At 46.4% G+C, this 18,361-nt stretch overlaps 2 protein-coding genes across 2 annotated transcripts in view; both read right to left on the bottom strand.

Moving 5' to 3' along the window:
• LOC142582143 (signal peptide peptidase-like 2B) overlaps nt 1-9,838 on the bottom strand; it is a 52,206-nt gene extending 42,368 nt beyond the window's left edge. Inside the window, exons 1-4 of the mRNA XM_075691539.1 lie at nt 9,752-9,838; nt 8,240-8,347; nt 4,235-4,348; nt 1,504-1,686 (exon numbers count right to left, since the gene is read on the bottom strand). Of these exons, the coding sequence (XP_075547654.1) occupies nt 1,504-1,686; nt 4,235-4,348; nt 8,240-8,347; nt 9,752-9,838 (492 nt within the window). The remainder of the gene's footprint in view (nt 1-1,503; nt 1,687-4,234; nt 4,349-8,239; nt 8,348-9,751) is intronic.
• Nucleotides 9,839-14,174: 4,336 nt separating this feature from the next.
• Nucleotides 14,175-16,144, bottom strand: LOC142581809 (uncharacterized). The gene is made up of 2 exons (XM_075691259.1): nt 16,002-16,144; nt 14,175-14,707 (listed from the first exon to the last, which is right to left on the bottom strand). Exons 1-2 carry the CDS (start codon nt 16,110-16,112, stop codon nt 14,387-14,389), a joined length of 432 nt encoding a protein of 143 aa, XP_075547374.1. The 5' UTR covers nt 16,113-16,144; the 3' UTR covers nt 14,175-14,386.
• Between the last annotated feature and the right edge of the window lie 2,217 nt (nt 16,145-18,361).

Genomic DNA, 18,361 nt, shown 5'->3' with positions numbered 1-18,361 from the left:
CAGTTTTCGCACTGTCTACTGCTACCTTAGCGTAATGTACAAAGTCTTAGAACTAAAGTAAAAATAATTTTAATAAAACCCTATGCTAGCTATGCAAAATCTGCTTGCACAGGTGAAGACAACTTCACTTTGTTTGATTCTCCTGGAACGCTTTTGTTTCGAGATATTCATCATCAAATTTGACACTCATCCGACCAATTTCGCATTCAGTGGCATGGATCTCAACACAACGTCAAGCCCCCGTTATGACGTAGCTTACTGCGTGTGGCATATCGTTTGAAAGCTGGTCAGAGCTGACAACAACTGCAATATTGTTATCGGCTGGTGAAGACAAGCAACGACTGACTTTTTCCCATTCCCTCAGGTTGACATTCCCTCACGGCTTGACGTTGCGTTAAAATCTATGTTCCTTGAGTGTGAAATTAGCTGAATGAGTGTCGAATTCGATTCTGAATATCTCGGAACAGCAGCACTCCAGGAGGACCAAACAAAGTGAAATCGCCTTTGAATACGATTGTGTTGACGTTTCAAACAAACATATATCCTAATCGTGATAGCAAAAAGTTCATTAACAAGTTCGTGTTAAGTATTCGCCCGATAACTAAGTGTTTGTGAAAATTGTGCCTGTCAGCGCACATAAACCGCCTGTGCAAGCAGAATTTGCGCAGTTAGCATCGCGTATTTATTAAAATTACTGTTAGTTTAACTTGGAAGACAATGTATATCTGTCGTTCCAATTCACTGCACCGTTACAAATATGCAATTTTTTTTCCTTATCGCTCCCGGCCAAGGCGGCCGCATTTAGATGGGGGCGAAATGCGAAAACACCCGTGTACTTAAATTTAGGTGCACGTTAAAGAACCCCAGGTGGTCGAAATTTCCGGAGTCCTGCACTACGGCGTGCCTCATAATCAGAAAGTGGTTTTCGCACGTAGAACCCCATAATTTCTTTTTTAATTTTCCTTATCGCTATCAATGAAATGATAAATCAGGGAAGAGTGAGCAAGGAAAACAGCACGCAGCAGCCTAATTCCGGACCTCGAGTAAATAAATAAATAAATAGGTTCAATGGTGTTGTTTGGCAACGGACTGCACGAACCTAAAAGCTAGTGCAATACAGCGGTGCAGGACCTCACGCTGAAAAAGAGATAGGTACCACAGATGCAGCACAATGCAAACGTAAATAACAATAGCTGATGCCAAATACCTTTCGACTACTTGCCAAAAATTAGGCAAATATCGCTTACCTCGCAGATTGAGAACTTCTTATAGGCATGGGTCGCATCTGCATTATATAACTAAGAAAGTCCTCTACTTTTCTTATTTGTGAAAACCTACAAATACTCGGACACCAAAGCGAAAATATCATCAAAAGGCCATCGATATCTCGCCTAGTCTACTTCAACTTGTTAAAGTACTGAATAAGTTTTGCAATAGCGAGAAAAAGATAATGTTGCTATAATCTTATATTCACCCGATACCCCACCGTTTCCCCACACGTACGAGCTTATTCGAGGATAGCGCAATTATGAGGGCGTAAGCTCTGGCATCCTTGTATATTTGCATGGCTTTTTCCAGAGTGCAGTTTCCGGTGTCTTGAATGAGGACCACCTTTTCCTTGAGGTCGATTCCATATGGCTTATCACAGCTGCTCTGGCTTGTAAAGCTTATCACCTGGAGCACCTCCTGAAAAAATCGGGATCATGTCTCTCTTGTTCCGTTAACTCGTGAGAATAAGCAGATTATTGTCGAAGCTGAAAACGATATTAGGGGTGTTAGCATTAGGACTGTCGAAGTAGGCAAAAGTGTGTATGTGAAGTGTAACACACATACACAAACACGCACGCTCACACGCACACAAACACGCACGCTCACACGCACACAAACACGCAGACGAACACGCAGACGAACACGCAGACGAACACGCAGACGAACACTTACACGCAGACGAACACTCACACAAACCCGAACACGCAGACAAACACTCACACAAACCCGAACACGCAGACGAACACTCACACAAACCCGAACACGCAGACGAACACTCACACAAACCCGAACACGCAGACGAACACTCACACAAACCCGAACATGCACGCGAACACACGCACAAACCCGAACACGCACACGAACACACGCACAGACTCGCACACTCACGCGCACACTCACGCGCACACGAGCACGCAGATGCACACACACACTCATACGCATACACAAACTCACACGCAGGAGCATACGCCCACTCACGCGCAAGAACGCGCACGCACGCTTACACGAATACTACGCGCATACCACACGCACACTGCACGTGCACACAACGTGCCGCCTTACTATAGAGCTATAGCATGAGCGAGGAAAAGGATATTCGCATAAATAATACCAAATTCAGGCATATCGTTTAGTTTTGGAACGAAGGCATCGTCTGTTGGGCTAACAGCGGACTGACCAAACACGGGTGAGGAATAAGAACAGTTTAGCCTTTACTTATAAGGCCATCATGAATGATACCACCTTTATATCTCAAGGGTGGTGCACAGTTATATTCCCATAACGCCTAACTTGTTTCCATATATGTTTAGTGTCATAAACTAGCCCCAACTTGAGATTAGGGGATATAGTTTTTTAAACCGATGTCGACAGGTAATTAAAGTCACATTTTAGTTTTTTTTAACTCAGTTGATTTTTGGCCGACTTAGTTATTCTATAGTTGCAGTACGGGCGTTTCGTTTTGCAAGGCATAGTTCTTGTAGAGTACGCGTTCATACATCCTACAGGATTTTGACTGGGTGGTGCGTCGTGTATGTATGGACATCTTATGTAATGGAAGTCGTACAGATAAGCAAGTGAAGGATATGGCCAGCTCAGTCATTACGGAGCGCCTCATCAACATATTGTTTGAATGCGCATTCATCCAGCAAATAAAAACAAGCGTGGAATACAAACTTCCTCCCACAGCGCCTCTAGGACAGCTGGATGACCGAACATTATGATGAAGGTTCAAATCCCTCCTATTATCACATGATTACATTTAATAGCTCAAACTACCTTTATGTATTCGTTGATCAGACGGACAGGGATGACGGTAAAATGACCCTAAAACAATGCATTTTTCATTGGACATCTGTAGTTTACAAAAGACGCATTCACAATCTACGACAGCAAAATCTGTGCACACTAGGTGCCGCGTACACAATTATGTACGCCAAGAAAGCGCGTCAACAGCAAAACCACTGATGAAGGTAATGATTTTTAAAATGCTTCGCACACATCTTAGAACCCTTCTGCTTGGAATCGTGCTGCAGGTTTGAATAACGGCAGCAAAATGTTGTTGTGAAACGAGTGGTAAATTAGACGATTATGTGTCTTTTCTCAGTGTGAGTATGTCATTATATGTAGTGGGTTCACTTCTTTGATTGACTTTCACATTGTATTGCCCTGTGAATAATGTTCAAGTGCCTGGATAGGTGCTTTTCAAGCCTGCTAGACATGAAGTAGTTCCCATGTTTAATGTTCCTGTAGTGAGTTTTCGCATGGGGTCCATATTCTGTGCATAACAAAACTCAATAAAAATTGAAAATTCTCAATTTATTCTGCAGCTGTAAGCTTTATACTATTCTAGAGATGCGGTTGAAAGTAAGTTTCAACAGAATTCATTGGTGCACGAAAGGGCTAGTAATACCTATTATGTATACTAAAACAAACACACCACCACAAGGCCTCCCGTGTACTTAGATTTAGGTGCACGTTAAAGAACCCCAGGTGGTCAAAATTTCCGGAGTCCTCCACTACGGCGTGCCTCATAATCAGAAAGTAGTTTTGGCACGTAAAACCCCATAATTAACTTATTAACCACGAGGTGTGGCACGATAACGCCTGAAGCACTGATAGTCCGATGAAAAGACTTCCGCATTGGAGACAGACGGGTCAAGCCATGGATCCGCGCCTACCACAATGGTTAGTTTTATGGATCAAAGAAGGAAGCGAAAACCATTCACTGGGTTATCCATTAGCGATTAATAGTGAAAATGCAAACTGGTGGCAGCACAATTCAGGGTTGCATTGACGCAGGGCGGCATTGAGGCAGGCAGTGTGAAGTGCTGTCAAAGAACATTAGGTTGTTTTAACACTAAACACTCTATGGTCTCTACATTTTATACACAAGTCATAAGTTAATCGCATAGGGTTGCCTGCGATCACAAAAGAAAGTAAACGAAAAAGACGCTGAGACTCTCACCGCAGCGTCTGGACCATCCGGCAGTTCTTTGAACTCTGGGTAGTATGACATGCACAACTGGACTGGATGCTCGCTCGGTGTAATTAGGGACACCACAGCGATTTCTTGAGCGCCCTGTAAAGTGAACGTTTTCGCTACAAAGCATCAATTACGCACTTGATACCACTTTGCTGACGTTGGGCACTTCTGGTTTCCGAATAAAGCTTTCATGTAGCCTCACGAGCTAACATATATCATAGAGGTAACGTGATGAGTAGCCTCTTTATTCCAGCTTTCATTTGGGTGCAAGAGAGCGAAGTATGCATCGGGAGGTCCTTCCTTCAAAGTTGGTAATCTTTGTGAAAAATTACGTCTACTGGCGAGCAAGAACTTATCCAAAGATGTTTGAGGAGTGAAAATGGCTATATTTTATCACTTTGGTGCTGTCGAGTTGGTGAAAATATGGATTTTGCTTATAAAAAAAGTATAAACTTTACTGTACTTAAGATAATCACTCACCGAAACATGAGTGGACGGCAGCACAGGGCAGTCAGTTGTCCCTATGCCCTCTTTATATCTACAATTAAGGCAGCTTAGCTTCATTTTGGAGATGTGTCGATGCTCCACGCCAGCAGCACAATCTCATTTATGCATACATAGTGCATCATTATGCGTAACTTGTTTGGTCATTGTTGTATTCTTTTTTTTTCCTGCAGACTACGACATCGGACCGGACATGACCGGACTCCCAGGAGGAGTTAATGAACACCGAAGCCTTGCTGGAAATGATGGAATGAAACACGTCGTGACGGCACAAGAACGTCAACAGAAGTTGTTCGTCACCGCTGCAGCCTCCTCGACAATTCCAAGGTGGCGGCTGAACATGGACGTTGTATTCACCACTCAGGATGCTATATAGAGCAGCGGAAACAGCGTGCAGAGCTGCGCACAGAGCTGCGCACACGCGTGGTCTCGCACACGTGTGGTCTCGCACAAGAGCATAATCTAATAGTTGTACTGGACAGAGAGAGAGGCGTCTGACGAACAGCGGGTCTTATAAGTTAACTTGACTCGCAAGCCACAGTGGATACACAAAATGTGTTCTGCGAGCTAGCTATTTTATCAGAGAAGGCTGTTTTCCCTTGTACTTACCACACAAAAAAGGTTGAAGCTTCAAAGCCCAATATTTTTCTATACGTTACCTTCTTTAATTTGTAAAAGTTGTATCGCAAATTCGATGCCACAGTTGAACGATAGCTTGTCGTGGATTGGTCTACAAACACTGTGCCGTCGCTTTGTGATGTCAGCGTCTTTTTCACACCAGTCGCATTGCCCCGAACGGCCAACGCAATAGAGTCATCGTAAGCGCTCGCTCGCACGGTCGCAATACCACTGTCGGCCGACGGTCCACTGACTTTGCAGCGACAATACCGCAGTAACGTCCATTGTCGTCTCGTTTTGTCTGGCTTCGTCAGTTTTAACAGGGACGCATTTGTCCAGGAGGATGGCATCTGCATTGGTTTGCGCATTATGCCAGGCATTATTGATGTCTTCGTGGCCTGGTGTGATAAATAAATTCATGCACGCGTAAAAAAAAAAAAAACTTCCTGTACTGAACGTGTGCCACCACGTGAATGATTACTCGGTGGTACTGGGGCAAGTGCGAATTCATAAAAGTGAAGAGGCTGTAAAGATGTCTTGGTTTTTGAGCATTGTTCTGAAAGTCGGAAGTTCATGCACGAGCTGCCTGCCGACAATCAGCTGTAGTTTTTGTAGTTGTGTCTCTTAATTTGTGCTGGCAGTACCGAACCCGTAGTACTATGGTGGGAAAGGAAAAGCCTGTTCATTAAAACTTCGCAAAAAGAGGGATCATTAAAAAATGTCCGCACAGTGGCCTTCGGATATGGCACGAAGTATGCTGGTCAAGTGGCACGTTTGAAAAAAGAAAAGAAGCAGGGTATATACCCAAACGAGCTGGTGGTTGCGATGGCCGAATGCCTCACTAAATATGTGAGGCGATATGCGACTCAAGAAAAGGAAAAGGCACAGCGACGCGGCTAGAATTGCACTTGTCGACGCATGTTCATCGGCTTTCCGACCACCTCAAATAATTAGACGAGAAGTGCATGGGGCACTACCGTTTTTTAGTCAGGGTGTAAGCTGGAAAATAAAGTGCCGCAAAATAATAAACCGTGCAGGCAAATCAGCCTATCAAAGTAAGTTCATTCCACGAAATTTGTGGAATATCAAACAGGCCAGAAGTGTACAGAAGCATGCTGTTCTGCGGCAAGGCCTATATTAGGATAACGAGACGGTGTCCCAAACTACAATTTTCCTATTCAAATAAGTAACGCATAAATGCTTTTTGAGACCGCCGCTTGACCAATGTGCATAAAACTTGTTGCATTTGAAAGAAAAAGTTAAATCCCAGTTTCACTAGGTGGCATAACTTTGATGTAGGGCCTGGATAACGTTGCCGAAAATTCCTGACAGCTGGAAGGCTTCAAAACTACTGAAGTACGGAATTTACAAATCCATGACCCACCAATGAAAATACATATCGCAGTTCCGTAAACTGCGCCTGTTAGAGCATCTAAAGCACACAAATATAAGATATGAATTGGCGGCTTACATGAAATTCTTATGTTTACAATGATGTTGCAAAAGTCCAACTCACAACTTAGTGGTATACTTCAGAGCAATGCATAACATAATTTTGCCCGCTTTAGGTATATTACTAGGTGCAGCATACATAATTGTGATATGACTATTTATTATGGAGGTACGGAGTTGTAAACTTCACACCTGAGTTTTTACTTTATTTTTTGCATTTTGCAAGAAATTTGATTTTGAGCAATGACGGCGAAAATAAAAAACCCGCTTCCAACAGTCACTGCACTTTATCTTTTTTTTTCTTTTAAATGCAACAAGCCTTCTCAACATCGGTGCTGGTGTTGCTGAGGAAAATGATTCCTCCGTTCCCGTGTATTTCGATGTGAGCTCCCGAGCTAAAACTTCCTTTTGCACAGCTGTAAAGACGCAAATGGCGGGACCGTTATCTAGCCGATAAATGCGGCTCCCCATTGCATTTTGCAGCAACGTGTTCTACAAACGTGTGCGTGCGTGCGTGCGTGCGTGCGTGCGTGCGTGCGTGTGTGCGTGCGTGCGTGCGCGCGCGCGTGTGTGTGTGTGTGTGTGTGTGTGTGTGTGTGTGCGTGCGTGTGCGTGTGCGTGTGCGTGTGCGTGCGCGTGCGCGTGTGTGTGCGTGCGCGTGTGTGTGCGTGCGCGTGTGTAACAGAAAGTACTGCAAGGATATAGAATACCTACCGCGTGTTATGGCTGGCACGCATGTCTAAAGAGTTATCACTGTTTTTATTAATACTTTCGGCGAACATATTTTTAAAGACTGCTTTTTCTTAGCGAGTTATCCTGATATTGCCGTATCGGGTATGTGTACTTTTAGGCTCTTTCGTGGGCCGATCCGTAAGGCAGTGCAGTCTAAAGATGTGAGGAATCCAACGCTCATCCTATTCCCCTCACGCGAAGGGGGACCTGATGGAGTGCGATGCGCAATGACTCCGCCCCATCCCCACCTCAGCTCGCTCACGAAGACATTCTCATTGATCGGCGTCAGCTAGAGGTCCAATCGCCTTCCAACTTTGTTTAAAAAAAACATATTTACCTTTCTTTGAGAGCTAACCGAGATTTCTTGAGTTTCTAACCGTTTTCATGGCCGATCACCAAGATAGTGAAGTCTAACACTTAAGAACCGCATGGTGGCATGGTGGCGGGGAGCGTTCTTGCGCACTAAAAAAATAAATTATAGGGTTTTACGTGCCAAAACCACAATCTGATTATGAGGCATGCCGTAGGGAGGGACGTCGAAAATTAGGGCCACCTGAGCTTCTTTAATGTGCGCCTAAATCTAACTACACTTGTGTTTTCGCATTTTGCCCTCATCGAAATGCGGCCGCCGTGGCCGGGCGTTCTTGCATACTTCCCTCCTGACAGCTAACATTTCTTAACGCTGTCGTTTAACGCTGCCGTTGAGACGCTGATCCTCTGGATGCACGGAATTCCGAACTGGTCCTTGGGGCAGCACAGCTCGAAGTACGGGTTGGTTCCCGTGTATATCTAAGGCACGGCAGTAAAGGGAGCGTCACCCATAGCACATATAGTGCAACATAATGCCACAAGTAACCACCTCCGAAAGCGTGGTAAACGCAGTCTTCGATAGCAGCTGGGATTAGCCGCACATAGTCGTTTTTCTTTTCTTCTACGAAGGTGTTAAGGGTTACTCTCCCCACGATCGTGTGCGTGTGTCAACACGAAACTATCATCATCACGATTGGCTCCAGCAGCGTCTTCTTCAACAGCTGGCTCGTTTGCGCCCCTCGGCGCTACCGCGCGAGCGCGCTCGTGTCAGTGCTCCCGCGTTCGCAGGAGGAATTAATTAATTAGAAAACACAAAGACTTAACCAATTTTACAGCGAAATTACACCGGAACTGTTAAGGGCTAGTTCCTCCCGGAATCGTGTCCGTGTGTAGACACAAAACTCTCCATACATGGTCCAATCCCGAAGATGTACAATACCGGGCCGACCCACGGCGGAGGTGAAGCAGGCGTTAAGCACTACCCATACGTGCGGCGATGCCGAAGATAGTGTAATGCCGGGCCTATACCGCGGCGGAGGTACAGTACGCCATTAAGGCGCCCATATACAGGGCTTCGCTGGTCATCCTTCTGCACAGAGTGGAAGGGCACTAAGCTTTCTTTTTTAATGAATGTGCTTAGAAAGGGAATTTATTTGGAATCTTGACAGCGCTTAGTGCGACAATAGAAAAGGAACAACAAAGAGCAGATTATTGATGTAATATGTAACAGCAAAAGTGACGGTAACTTGTAAAACCGTGTACATTAATACCTATAGGCACTTCGGTGCAGTTCACAGCGTTATCGATCACCCCGCTGCTAATGGAGCCAAGCTTGTCCACGTGCTGCCAACATACGCTATCTTTTAAAGCCATAATTCACGCTCCTGATAGTCGCCAGATATTTACAAAGTGTCGAATTGGCGATGCAGGTGTCAATAACAACTTAATTTATTTTGTAAGGAGAAAATATTTCATTCTGCCGTCATTATCTTTAGGCTAAGATCTATGATCGCACAATAAATATGGGCCTTTTATTATCTCAGGTATTTAGAGCGTTACAGCGGCTTTCGTGTAAGTCACTAAAACGTATAAATTTTGGTTTCATTTAATGTGTCCTAAGGCTATAGATTACGATTTTAAGTGATAAGAACGCGTTCTGTACGTTCATATATTTTGTGGAAAGTGTTGTTCCTTTGTATCTATTTACCTCCGAACATATTTTTTACTCGCTGCTTCAATATTGGTGTCTTCCCGACTGAACGATGTAGTCTATTTCATTTCGCGATAAAATTGAAAGCGGGATCGTTTCGCTGTCGGCTACGTGTTTAAGGGGGGGGAAAACGCGAAGCAGCAACAAGGCCGTTTGTGCTTGCTCACACTTACCGTCAGAGAGACGAAAGCCAGGCCCACGGCTGCTACGAAGCTCGCAGCCCCGACGCTGGCTTTTCGTGGAGGTCTCGCCGACGCCATTTGCGTAAGATGCATGCACTGTACGTCCTGCTGGTGCGCTCACGAGCCCCGGCAGCACTGCGTCACAGGTGAACCAACCTGTGCCTGCCTCCACAGCGAGCGATCCGGGGCGCTGTGCCTTGGTTGCGTGGCTTCAAGCATGACAGGCTAGACCGGACGCCGTCGGAATCGAAAGGCGCCGACGACTACAGCCCGCGCCGTTTGTCTCGGCTATCGGCGACGGCGTCGCGTTGAGCGTGTGCTGGTCCCATCGCCGAGTCGGACACAGCCTTTCAGCCGGCTGCTTGACAGTTGCTTCAGTACCTTGTGTGTTACAGGATGGACGTTGCTTAGTGACAGATGGCGCTCGCGACCACGCTGAGTAGGAGCCATCCGTGGCGCCCTACATCTCAACTGATGATGATGAGCCCTTAAAACAAGAACACTTCTCCAGTAGACGCGTCTGTGAAAGAAAAAAAAAACTGCGAGCCTCTATTGCAATAAATAAGGCTACAACCGCCTGCCGCCGCCATCAGACTGATTTTCTCTTGGTATTTGTCATCCTTTTCACTGTTTGCGCTAACAAGACAGACGGTGATGATAATGAACCCCAGCAGCGGCACATAGCCACTTTGGCGCATCGACCAACAATCGGGCGGCGTTTCCTTTCCAAAGAGAACTTTGAGGGGTATAAAAATTAAATAAAGACTTCGAAGCTTTGAATGAAGGACTGTAAACGTGAAATCGAGAACAGCCACACTGGAAAGGTTGGTGATGCGCGACGTTTGTCATTTTCCTTGCACCCAAACACTTCTCAGTATTAAAATTACTATCAACTTTCTTATAAGTTTCATTTCTGAATAAATACGCATTCCTCATCGTTATATATCACCCGCCGTGGTTGCTCAGTGGCTATGGTGTTGGGCTGCTGAGCACGAGGTCGCGGGATCGAATCCTGGCCACGGCGGCCGCATTTCGATGGGGGCGAAATGCGAAAACACCCGTGTACTTAGATGTAGGTGCACGATAAAGAACCCCAGGTGGTCGAAATTTCCGTAGTCCTCCACTACGGCGTGCCTCATAATCAGAAAGTGGTTTTGGCACGTAAAACCCAAAATTTAATTTTAAATGAAATCGTTATAAATGTCAATAAAAAAGGCCCATACACTAAGGTATCGCTGCACCTTGAAAATTCCTGTGATGGTCAAAACCAAACTGGAGTCGTCCACTCCGGCGCCTCACATCGCCCAAGTTCTTTGTGCTGCGTTTTGTCATCAATTACGAAAGGGTAGCCGACTATTCAATGGTTGTGACTATTAGTATAGATAGAGCAACCATTACGAGAACAAGGCTGCAGGTTCCGGCGAGTTGGTAATCAATGACGTCATGTTGAGATTAGCGGAACTGAACATGAGTGAAGAAAAATCATTGTGCTGATTCATTGTGCATGTTGGAATTGCTGAATCGAAGGTCTCGTGAAGCGGCTACTTAAATGATACCATACGTACAATGTCTTTATTATCATCATATCGTGTGATATGGTGCAATGTTTATGTTTATGCGCCGCAATCGGTCCCAACTTTCATGTGATGGCATGTTTATGCGCTACACCAGTCACAATCTAAGCTAAAATGGAAACAGCAGTTCATGCGGGTGTACACTATAATCGACGTCGACGCAGCGATGTCTAGAGAACAAGGGTTGATGTTTCTAAGGAAGAGTGATGAGGAAAGATGTACGCTAAGAGAAATACGTCGCGAAAGGCAGGAGTAATGATGACCATTACTTTTCCCGGTTCTTTCCTGCGTGCACGGGCTAATGGAAACAAGACGTGTGCGCGCACATGTTTTCGTGCGAACATGAAATCGCGCGCACGTTGCTACGCGAGGCGATGTACTACGCAAGGCAGCGGTTTCCGCGGTCCGGAAGAGTTCGCTAAGAAAGCTTCGCCTCAAAAAAAAAAAAAAAAAGAATTATAAAGACAAGAAACAGGAGACAGGGGAGTGCTAAACAAACACTTGATAATATAAACTGACACCTGTGAATTCCTTTTATATGCTGTGCTCCTCCGAACAAGGCAGCGATAAGTCAGGGCGCGCAGGACAAAAACAGAGGCAAGCCGCAGCGCACCCTACTTTGCTTAGTGGTGCAACGGAAGCATACGACACCACCGGTGACTCGACACTGTGACCACCCCTTGGTCTTACGTGCTCTGTATTACAGCGTTCCTGATCCCTTTGATCCTCGGGCCATTGTGAGCCGGTTACGCGCCTCCGAACTCACATGGGTGAATTTTGATTTACACATACGACAGGTGTCAGCCGCACCATGCTAGAGGCAGTGGCAATGACCAGCTCGGTTACACCGCGACGCACCCATTACGTCAACAAGCGAGGTCTTCAAAAAGTAATTCGACTGCAATGCGTACACACCATGTTTGTGAAAGAAAGAATGTTCAGCGCAAGCAATTTGAACGTTCAACCTGGACGTCAGCTCTCCATGAATTCTGCACCAGGCAAATGACCTAGCCCACACAAAAGGGACTGTAATGAACGGCATCCGCGCGCCGCTATAACTGGCTAGTTTATAGCGCCACCCTGTGCCACACATTCACGATATTACAACGAACTTGCACGGTGCTACAATCTTCTCCAAGGTGGACCTCGTGAAGTCATACCACAAGATACCAGTGGCACCAGAGGACTAGCCAGTGACTAGCAGCGCACCGATGGCGTTCACTATATACGACAAAACAAAGTGCCTATCCACAATGAATACCAGTTTTCGGCCGGAACTACAGACAGCCATCACCAAAGCTGTCGCAGATTTGAGCTTGTGTCGATGGAAGCGAAATATAAGCATGTAACGGCAGCTACTAATGCTCTTGAACGAGAACATTGCTAAAACTGCTCCTGTTTACAGATGAAGCGCTAGCAACGGCGTGTGTCCTCTGCGTAATCACCATGCAGTAACACAAGGCATGTGGTGAAATTGATTCGTTTCGGGACCCCGTACAAGCTAAACGAAAGCGCCTGCGGCCGATGTTCTAAAAGGCGCTAACCACAAAAGAGAAAAAAGGCACGTATGGATGTACGGAGTAGCGCTCAGCTGAGGGAATTCCGCATGACGCGGTGACAGCAAGCAATTAAGCCCAGGTCGCAAAAACTCAGAACTATGCCAAAGTATTGAAAAATCACCGCCCAAGCACTGCGTATGGAGGGTTAACCGGTGAAGCTGAAACGTGCGGCCCCGGGGTTTATCACTGAGTTAATCTCGACAGTTCATTAACCGACAGTTTAGTAGACTGCCGATCCGGCAGTCTACTAAACGCAGTTGCTGCTGGCGCTTGGCTGCACGAGCCTGTTCTTGTGCCCGGGCTGCATCATCGGCACGGCGTAGACGAGCTCGTTCCTGGTTCAGCTCGCGGCGTTGCTGATCGAAGGCCGTCTGCTCCTCGGGAGTACGTGTGACGCGTGGCCTGACCATTTCGGAGCCGGAGAGAAACTGCTGCGTGCGCGCTCGGCTGTGACGGAGAGCAACGACGTTACTACTGGCGCAGCTAATCTAACACCACCTAGATTGCACGAGGCCTTTTCATTCCGATCCATGGCGTCACGTTACCTGGCCCGACTGCCACAGAATCTAATAAGGATGCTCCCGAGTAGGCAACAGTGATTTTGACGCTACCGCTTTCATCACGCCAGCCTTGTCAATGTAAATTTCGGGCCAGATAACGTGACGTCATGGATCGGTGTAAACAGGCTTTGTGCTGCCTCAGTGGTGTTGGCTAATCGCGCGCCTATATTTCTGTCTTATTTCGCGCATGCGCATGGGATTGCGCCGGAGGAGCTTTCGGCGTACAGGCGACCGACAGACGGACGGACGGACGGCCATATACAGATTCGCTGTAAAACGAACAAACCAAATACACATGTCAACGTGTAATGGTGCGAAACACGCTAAGCCGAAGTAGTGGCGACGAAGTAATCTGTCTCGTAATCGACTAAGAAAACTAACATATTTAGTTATTTTAGTTTTCTTGTGCGCACTTGAGAGGATGTTTGTTCTCCTTTCAGCATAGTTTTCTACTTTTTCTGTTTCTTTGGAAATAAACTGTTAGTTGCCAGTACCGCCCGTGTTTGTCGTTTCTCTTTTCTCGTCTACGTCCTTTTCGTGCACTTTTTCGTTAAGATGGAACCACACCAACTCGCCCAACTCTCAGTTTCGATGGAAATGAAAGGTTTGTCAATGTGGCTCTTGGATCGCACTTAAGTTTTATTCAACGATACGAATTATCAAGAACTCGATACGAAATATCAAATGCAAAGATAATATTTGTACGTTTTCTACAGGCAGGAATGTGGTAACAATATGCGTACCAAATCAAAACAGAACCTCACCGTTAGCCATCAAGTTGCAATTCACTGCTAAACCATGCGGAACACGAGCTTGCAGCCAAGCATACACGTCGACATGTACGGTATTTTAAAGAGACAAACACGAGTCAGAGTCGCCGAGAGCGCACGCGTTTTTCGAGAAGCGACTTTTTTTTTTGTTCTCTTTTTCCATCTAGCGCAGTCCCACTGTAAACATGGTGCCCAGCAACGCGGGCGGCGGAACTGCAGTCCCGGACGCAGCGCCTGCGGGGGAACGAATCGCGGGGCTCACGACCCGCTGCGGCGAGGTCGCCGCCACCGATCCCGCGGAGGGAGGCCTTCCGGCAGTGCCACGGGTCTCTGGGGCATCGCCGACTTCCGAGGGCTCGCGGGATTTGCGCCGCTCCTGCGCTTTTCCTTGTTCCTTCGCGTCAGCCGGGCCCTGGCGCTCGGAGCCTTTCCTCGGGACCGCAGGAGGCTCGTCTTCCTCCTCCGACGGCTCAGGCGTCTCAGGCTGGGGTGCGTGCAACGAAGGGTCGAGTATCATGTCGAATAAGTAAGCTGTTAAAATGTGGTAGGGGGGGGGGGGCATTCTACAACCGTTTTCGTGCGGCGATGTCGTGATCGGTGTCAAATGTGAATTAAAGAACAGCCAGCAACGAAACTTGCGTTCAGAGTTCCAAACCTTTGTTCTTAAACGTAATTATCAATGATTGTCACAGTTACTTTGCGTATACCTTGCTCGGAATCGGCAACAACTTTCGTGCGCGGGCTGTTAAGCCGGTAATCCGTAATTTTTGTTTCTCACTCTGGGTTTTACCGGGTTAACATTGTAGGCAAGTAGAAGTTTGTTTGCAGCGGTATGATATTGTGATGACATTGGGGATCGGCCACTCCTCCCCTTGCCCCCTCCCCCCCTCCCTCCCTGTAACATGCATTCACTGCCGAACCACCGAATCTCCGAGACCCTACTGGCTCGCCTTAAACCTCTGTCACACGGCACGTGTAATGTCATTCACAGTAAATGACATTCATTCCGAATGTCATTGCGGTATTGCGTTCCTTTCTACACGGGCATATAAAGTGGCATTCGCTATCGATGGCGATGTTTATCGGCACCTTGCGCACGTAGGCACTCGGTAATCGACATGTACACTTTCAGGTTGCGCTTCGCCCAGTGCAAATCACTGAGGTGGTCTTCCCCCATTTTCAGTAGCGCGAACCTCTCGTCGTCGGTCCAGTGCGCTTTTGACTTCTCATTCTCCATGCGACGAAGCTGTAGAGTCAGCTTCCGTGGTTGGTTGCAGAAATTTAACAAAACAAACGAGCCTTTTAAACAAGGCCAACAAGAGGTGCTAGAGTCCAGTCGAGGTGGGGAACAAGAATATAGTTCCACACACCACTTCAACTATCGTGCTGTATACGTCACAAAATTACTAAAAAGCTCATAACAGCAATTATGACACCCTCTACTCTGATGAGATTGCGTTTTAACTTGTCGATTTTGTAATTTTTGCCAAGCCCCTGTCATGGAGATTACACAAATCGCGCTTGGGAATAAGAACAGGAACAGCGCAACACATGACGAGCGAATAAAGAGCACAGGACAGAGCGCTGCATGAGTTCGGCAAACTCATCCAATGGGTGAATGCCATTAGCTGCAAATGTCATTCATTACGGCCGTGTAGAAGCAACAAAGATGGCATTAAGACGTAATCTCATTTGCTGCGAATGACATTACACGTGCCGTGTGACAGGAGTAATAGTGAATGTGTATTAGCGCACAAAGACAACGTTCCGTAACTTACCTTCAGTCCGTACCAGATCTCGCGCAACTCTCCACGATGTCGGGCGATGAGAACGACGGGGATCAGCGTTGCAGGTACTAGATAGAGCAGCGCCGGCTGGGCGGTCTTCATGATGTACAGCGCCAGGAAAGTAACCACCAGGCCCACGCTATAGGCTTTGAAGCCACGGGATAACATATAAAAGCTCGCATTAGGAGAATGTGAGCCATGCCCACTTGTATCATGGGATCGAAGCGCGTTCTTAAAGCCAAGAACAAGCGCCTTGCCCAGGAAGTACGTATTCGCTATGTTTCAAAACACGATGAACAGCACGGACAGTCGCAACACGATTCATAAAAACTTTGCCTAACGTAGATTGCAACGAGTGCGTTATCTTGAATAGGAAATCTGACACGATAAGGCTTGGCTGACACAACATGATGTCAAAGGTGGTTAGGTGATCCGTGGTTTTTCACAGAACTGTTAGAAAAAGCAAATGCTGCAGAGATAGCCCAATAGACCTAATGTACCGAACGAATGGGAAAATAACGAGAGGGATACCTGATGTCGGCGTGTGAAACGCAACGTCACTGATAGGCACATCCGGCTTTCATCTGCTTAAGTCTATACTGACTATCGCCTTTTGTACAGAGATTTCTTTTTTTCAGGTTTCAGATCGTGAGACAATCTCTTCAGTGGTGAGCTTGCGATGCTAGAAGAACAGGCATACGCTACTCGCATCCATAACTGAATAACGCATCGCTCGCCTCTATCTATTTAAAGGTCAACTGCAACAAATCTTTGGACAGCGCCGAGTTTCAGAAAGTGCAGAAATAGAGCGACCTTTGAGTAAAATTTTACTTTTGAAATACAAGTGGATGATTGGCGAAACGTTCGCAAAAATTGGCGATTTTTTATTCTAATGGAAGAAAAAAGTCCCCCTTGCGAAAGTTGCGGAAGTTGCGAAAGCTGCGAAATTTGTTATGGGCAAGGAGTTAACCACCAGAACGAAAAAATATAAAAAGAACGAAGATGCTCTAGAAGTACCCAGAAATGAGTAGCATATCTGAGTCACGGTGCGATATGCCAGACTGCAGTTTCATAGTGATTTCGTTGAAACCGCGCCATATAAAAATACGAACACCGAATGACACTAGGGACACAAGCGTCCACTCTCAACTCAAATTTACTAGCAATTAACTAGACAATATATATCCACACGTGGTTAAACAAACAGGTTAGCCCTTAAAATGCTAAATTTATTTTTGATGCAACGCAATAGAAGGAAAACTGATACGTGGTTCTTTTTTTATTATGTATGTGCCATGCCTCGATAACCTCCCTAGTTGTCTGAACATGTATGCCTGGCAACAACATGAGCCTGGCTGAACTCAGGTACGCAGCCGCAATCGTTTCAGTGCAAGGTAATATTTGACTGACCATTGCCACGTGTAGATGACTCGTGCTGCCTTAATCTTATATTCACACACCGTCCAGTGTGTCCTACGAAGGCAGAGCCATATGAAAGAGGGAGATTATACACCCCTCACACGTCACATTGAATTGCCTGATTTCATAATGATTTCCCTAACTTCCTACAGTGCTGGCTCTCTTGAAAGAATCACCGATAGCGGAGGTCAAATTCTCTCAAACTATAGAACGTCCTCGCACACAGAAGCCAGAAGCTTTTCAGAGAGATGCTTCACATGCAGTCTATTGAAGAGCAAACGTGTCAATGACCGCACTTACCGATGACTGTCGTAGTGTAATACAAGCGGCGCCCAGTCGCGATGAGGTCGAAACTGTGCACATAGGCAACCAGGAACCCTGCGAGCACCAAGAAGGAAGTGGAATATGTCAGCGCTACGAAGGAACGGTATGAGTAAATAGTAGGGGGCCGTCGAGACAGCCTTAGCCTCAACAGTAACAACGTTGAAATCAGAAGTAAACTAACGGAAAGTCTCCTGGAGCGTTAACTATTTAACCCGATCAATGGAAAATGCAGGCGAGGTGCGACACACCGTTTGAAAGACGGCGTAGTGTACCCCGTAGCAATTCTTAACACGATTATTATCGTCACAAAACAAAAGCTGGCAACTTTGGTATACCTGAGAATATACCAAAGCCACGTCTGGAATTCACGCTCGCCACTGGAGAATCGACACATCTTGTTTCTCTTGCTGACACCTATCGCAAGATAAGTATGTCCCACCACCTAAGATATACGACGCCAGAATTTTGATTGAGGGCTAGCGTACTCCGAAAACCCCCAATGGCACTTCCACATCATGGCAACGATTTGTGCAACCACGGCCAAACCGGAGCACGCGCGCGCGCTCTTTGGAGGGTATCGCGCGTGTGCCCCAGTCCGGCCGAGACGC

This window comes from Dermacentor variabilis, chromosome 5 (assembly GCF_050947875.1).
Source record: "Dermacentor variabilis isolate Ectoservices chromosome 5, ASM5094787v1, whole genome shotgun sequence".
In the NCBI taxonomy this organism is placed as follows: domain Eukaryota; kingdom Metazoa; phylum Arthropoda; class Arachnida; order Ixodida; family Ixodidae; genus Dermacentor; species Dermacentor variabilis.
The sequence above is the reverse complement of the archived record's forward strand: the minus strand, read 5'-3'. Positions and strand labels throughout refer to the sequence as shown.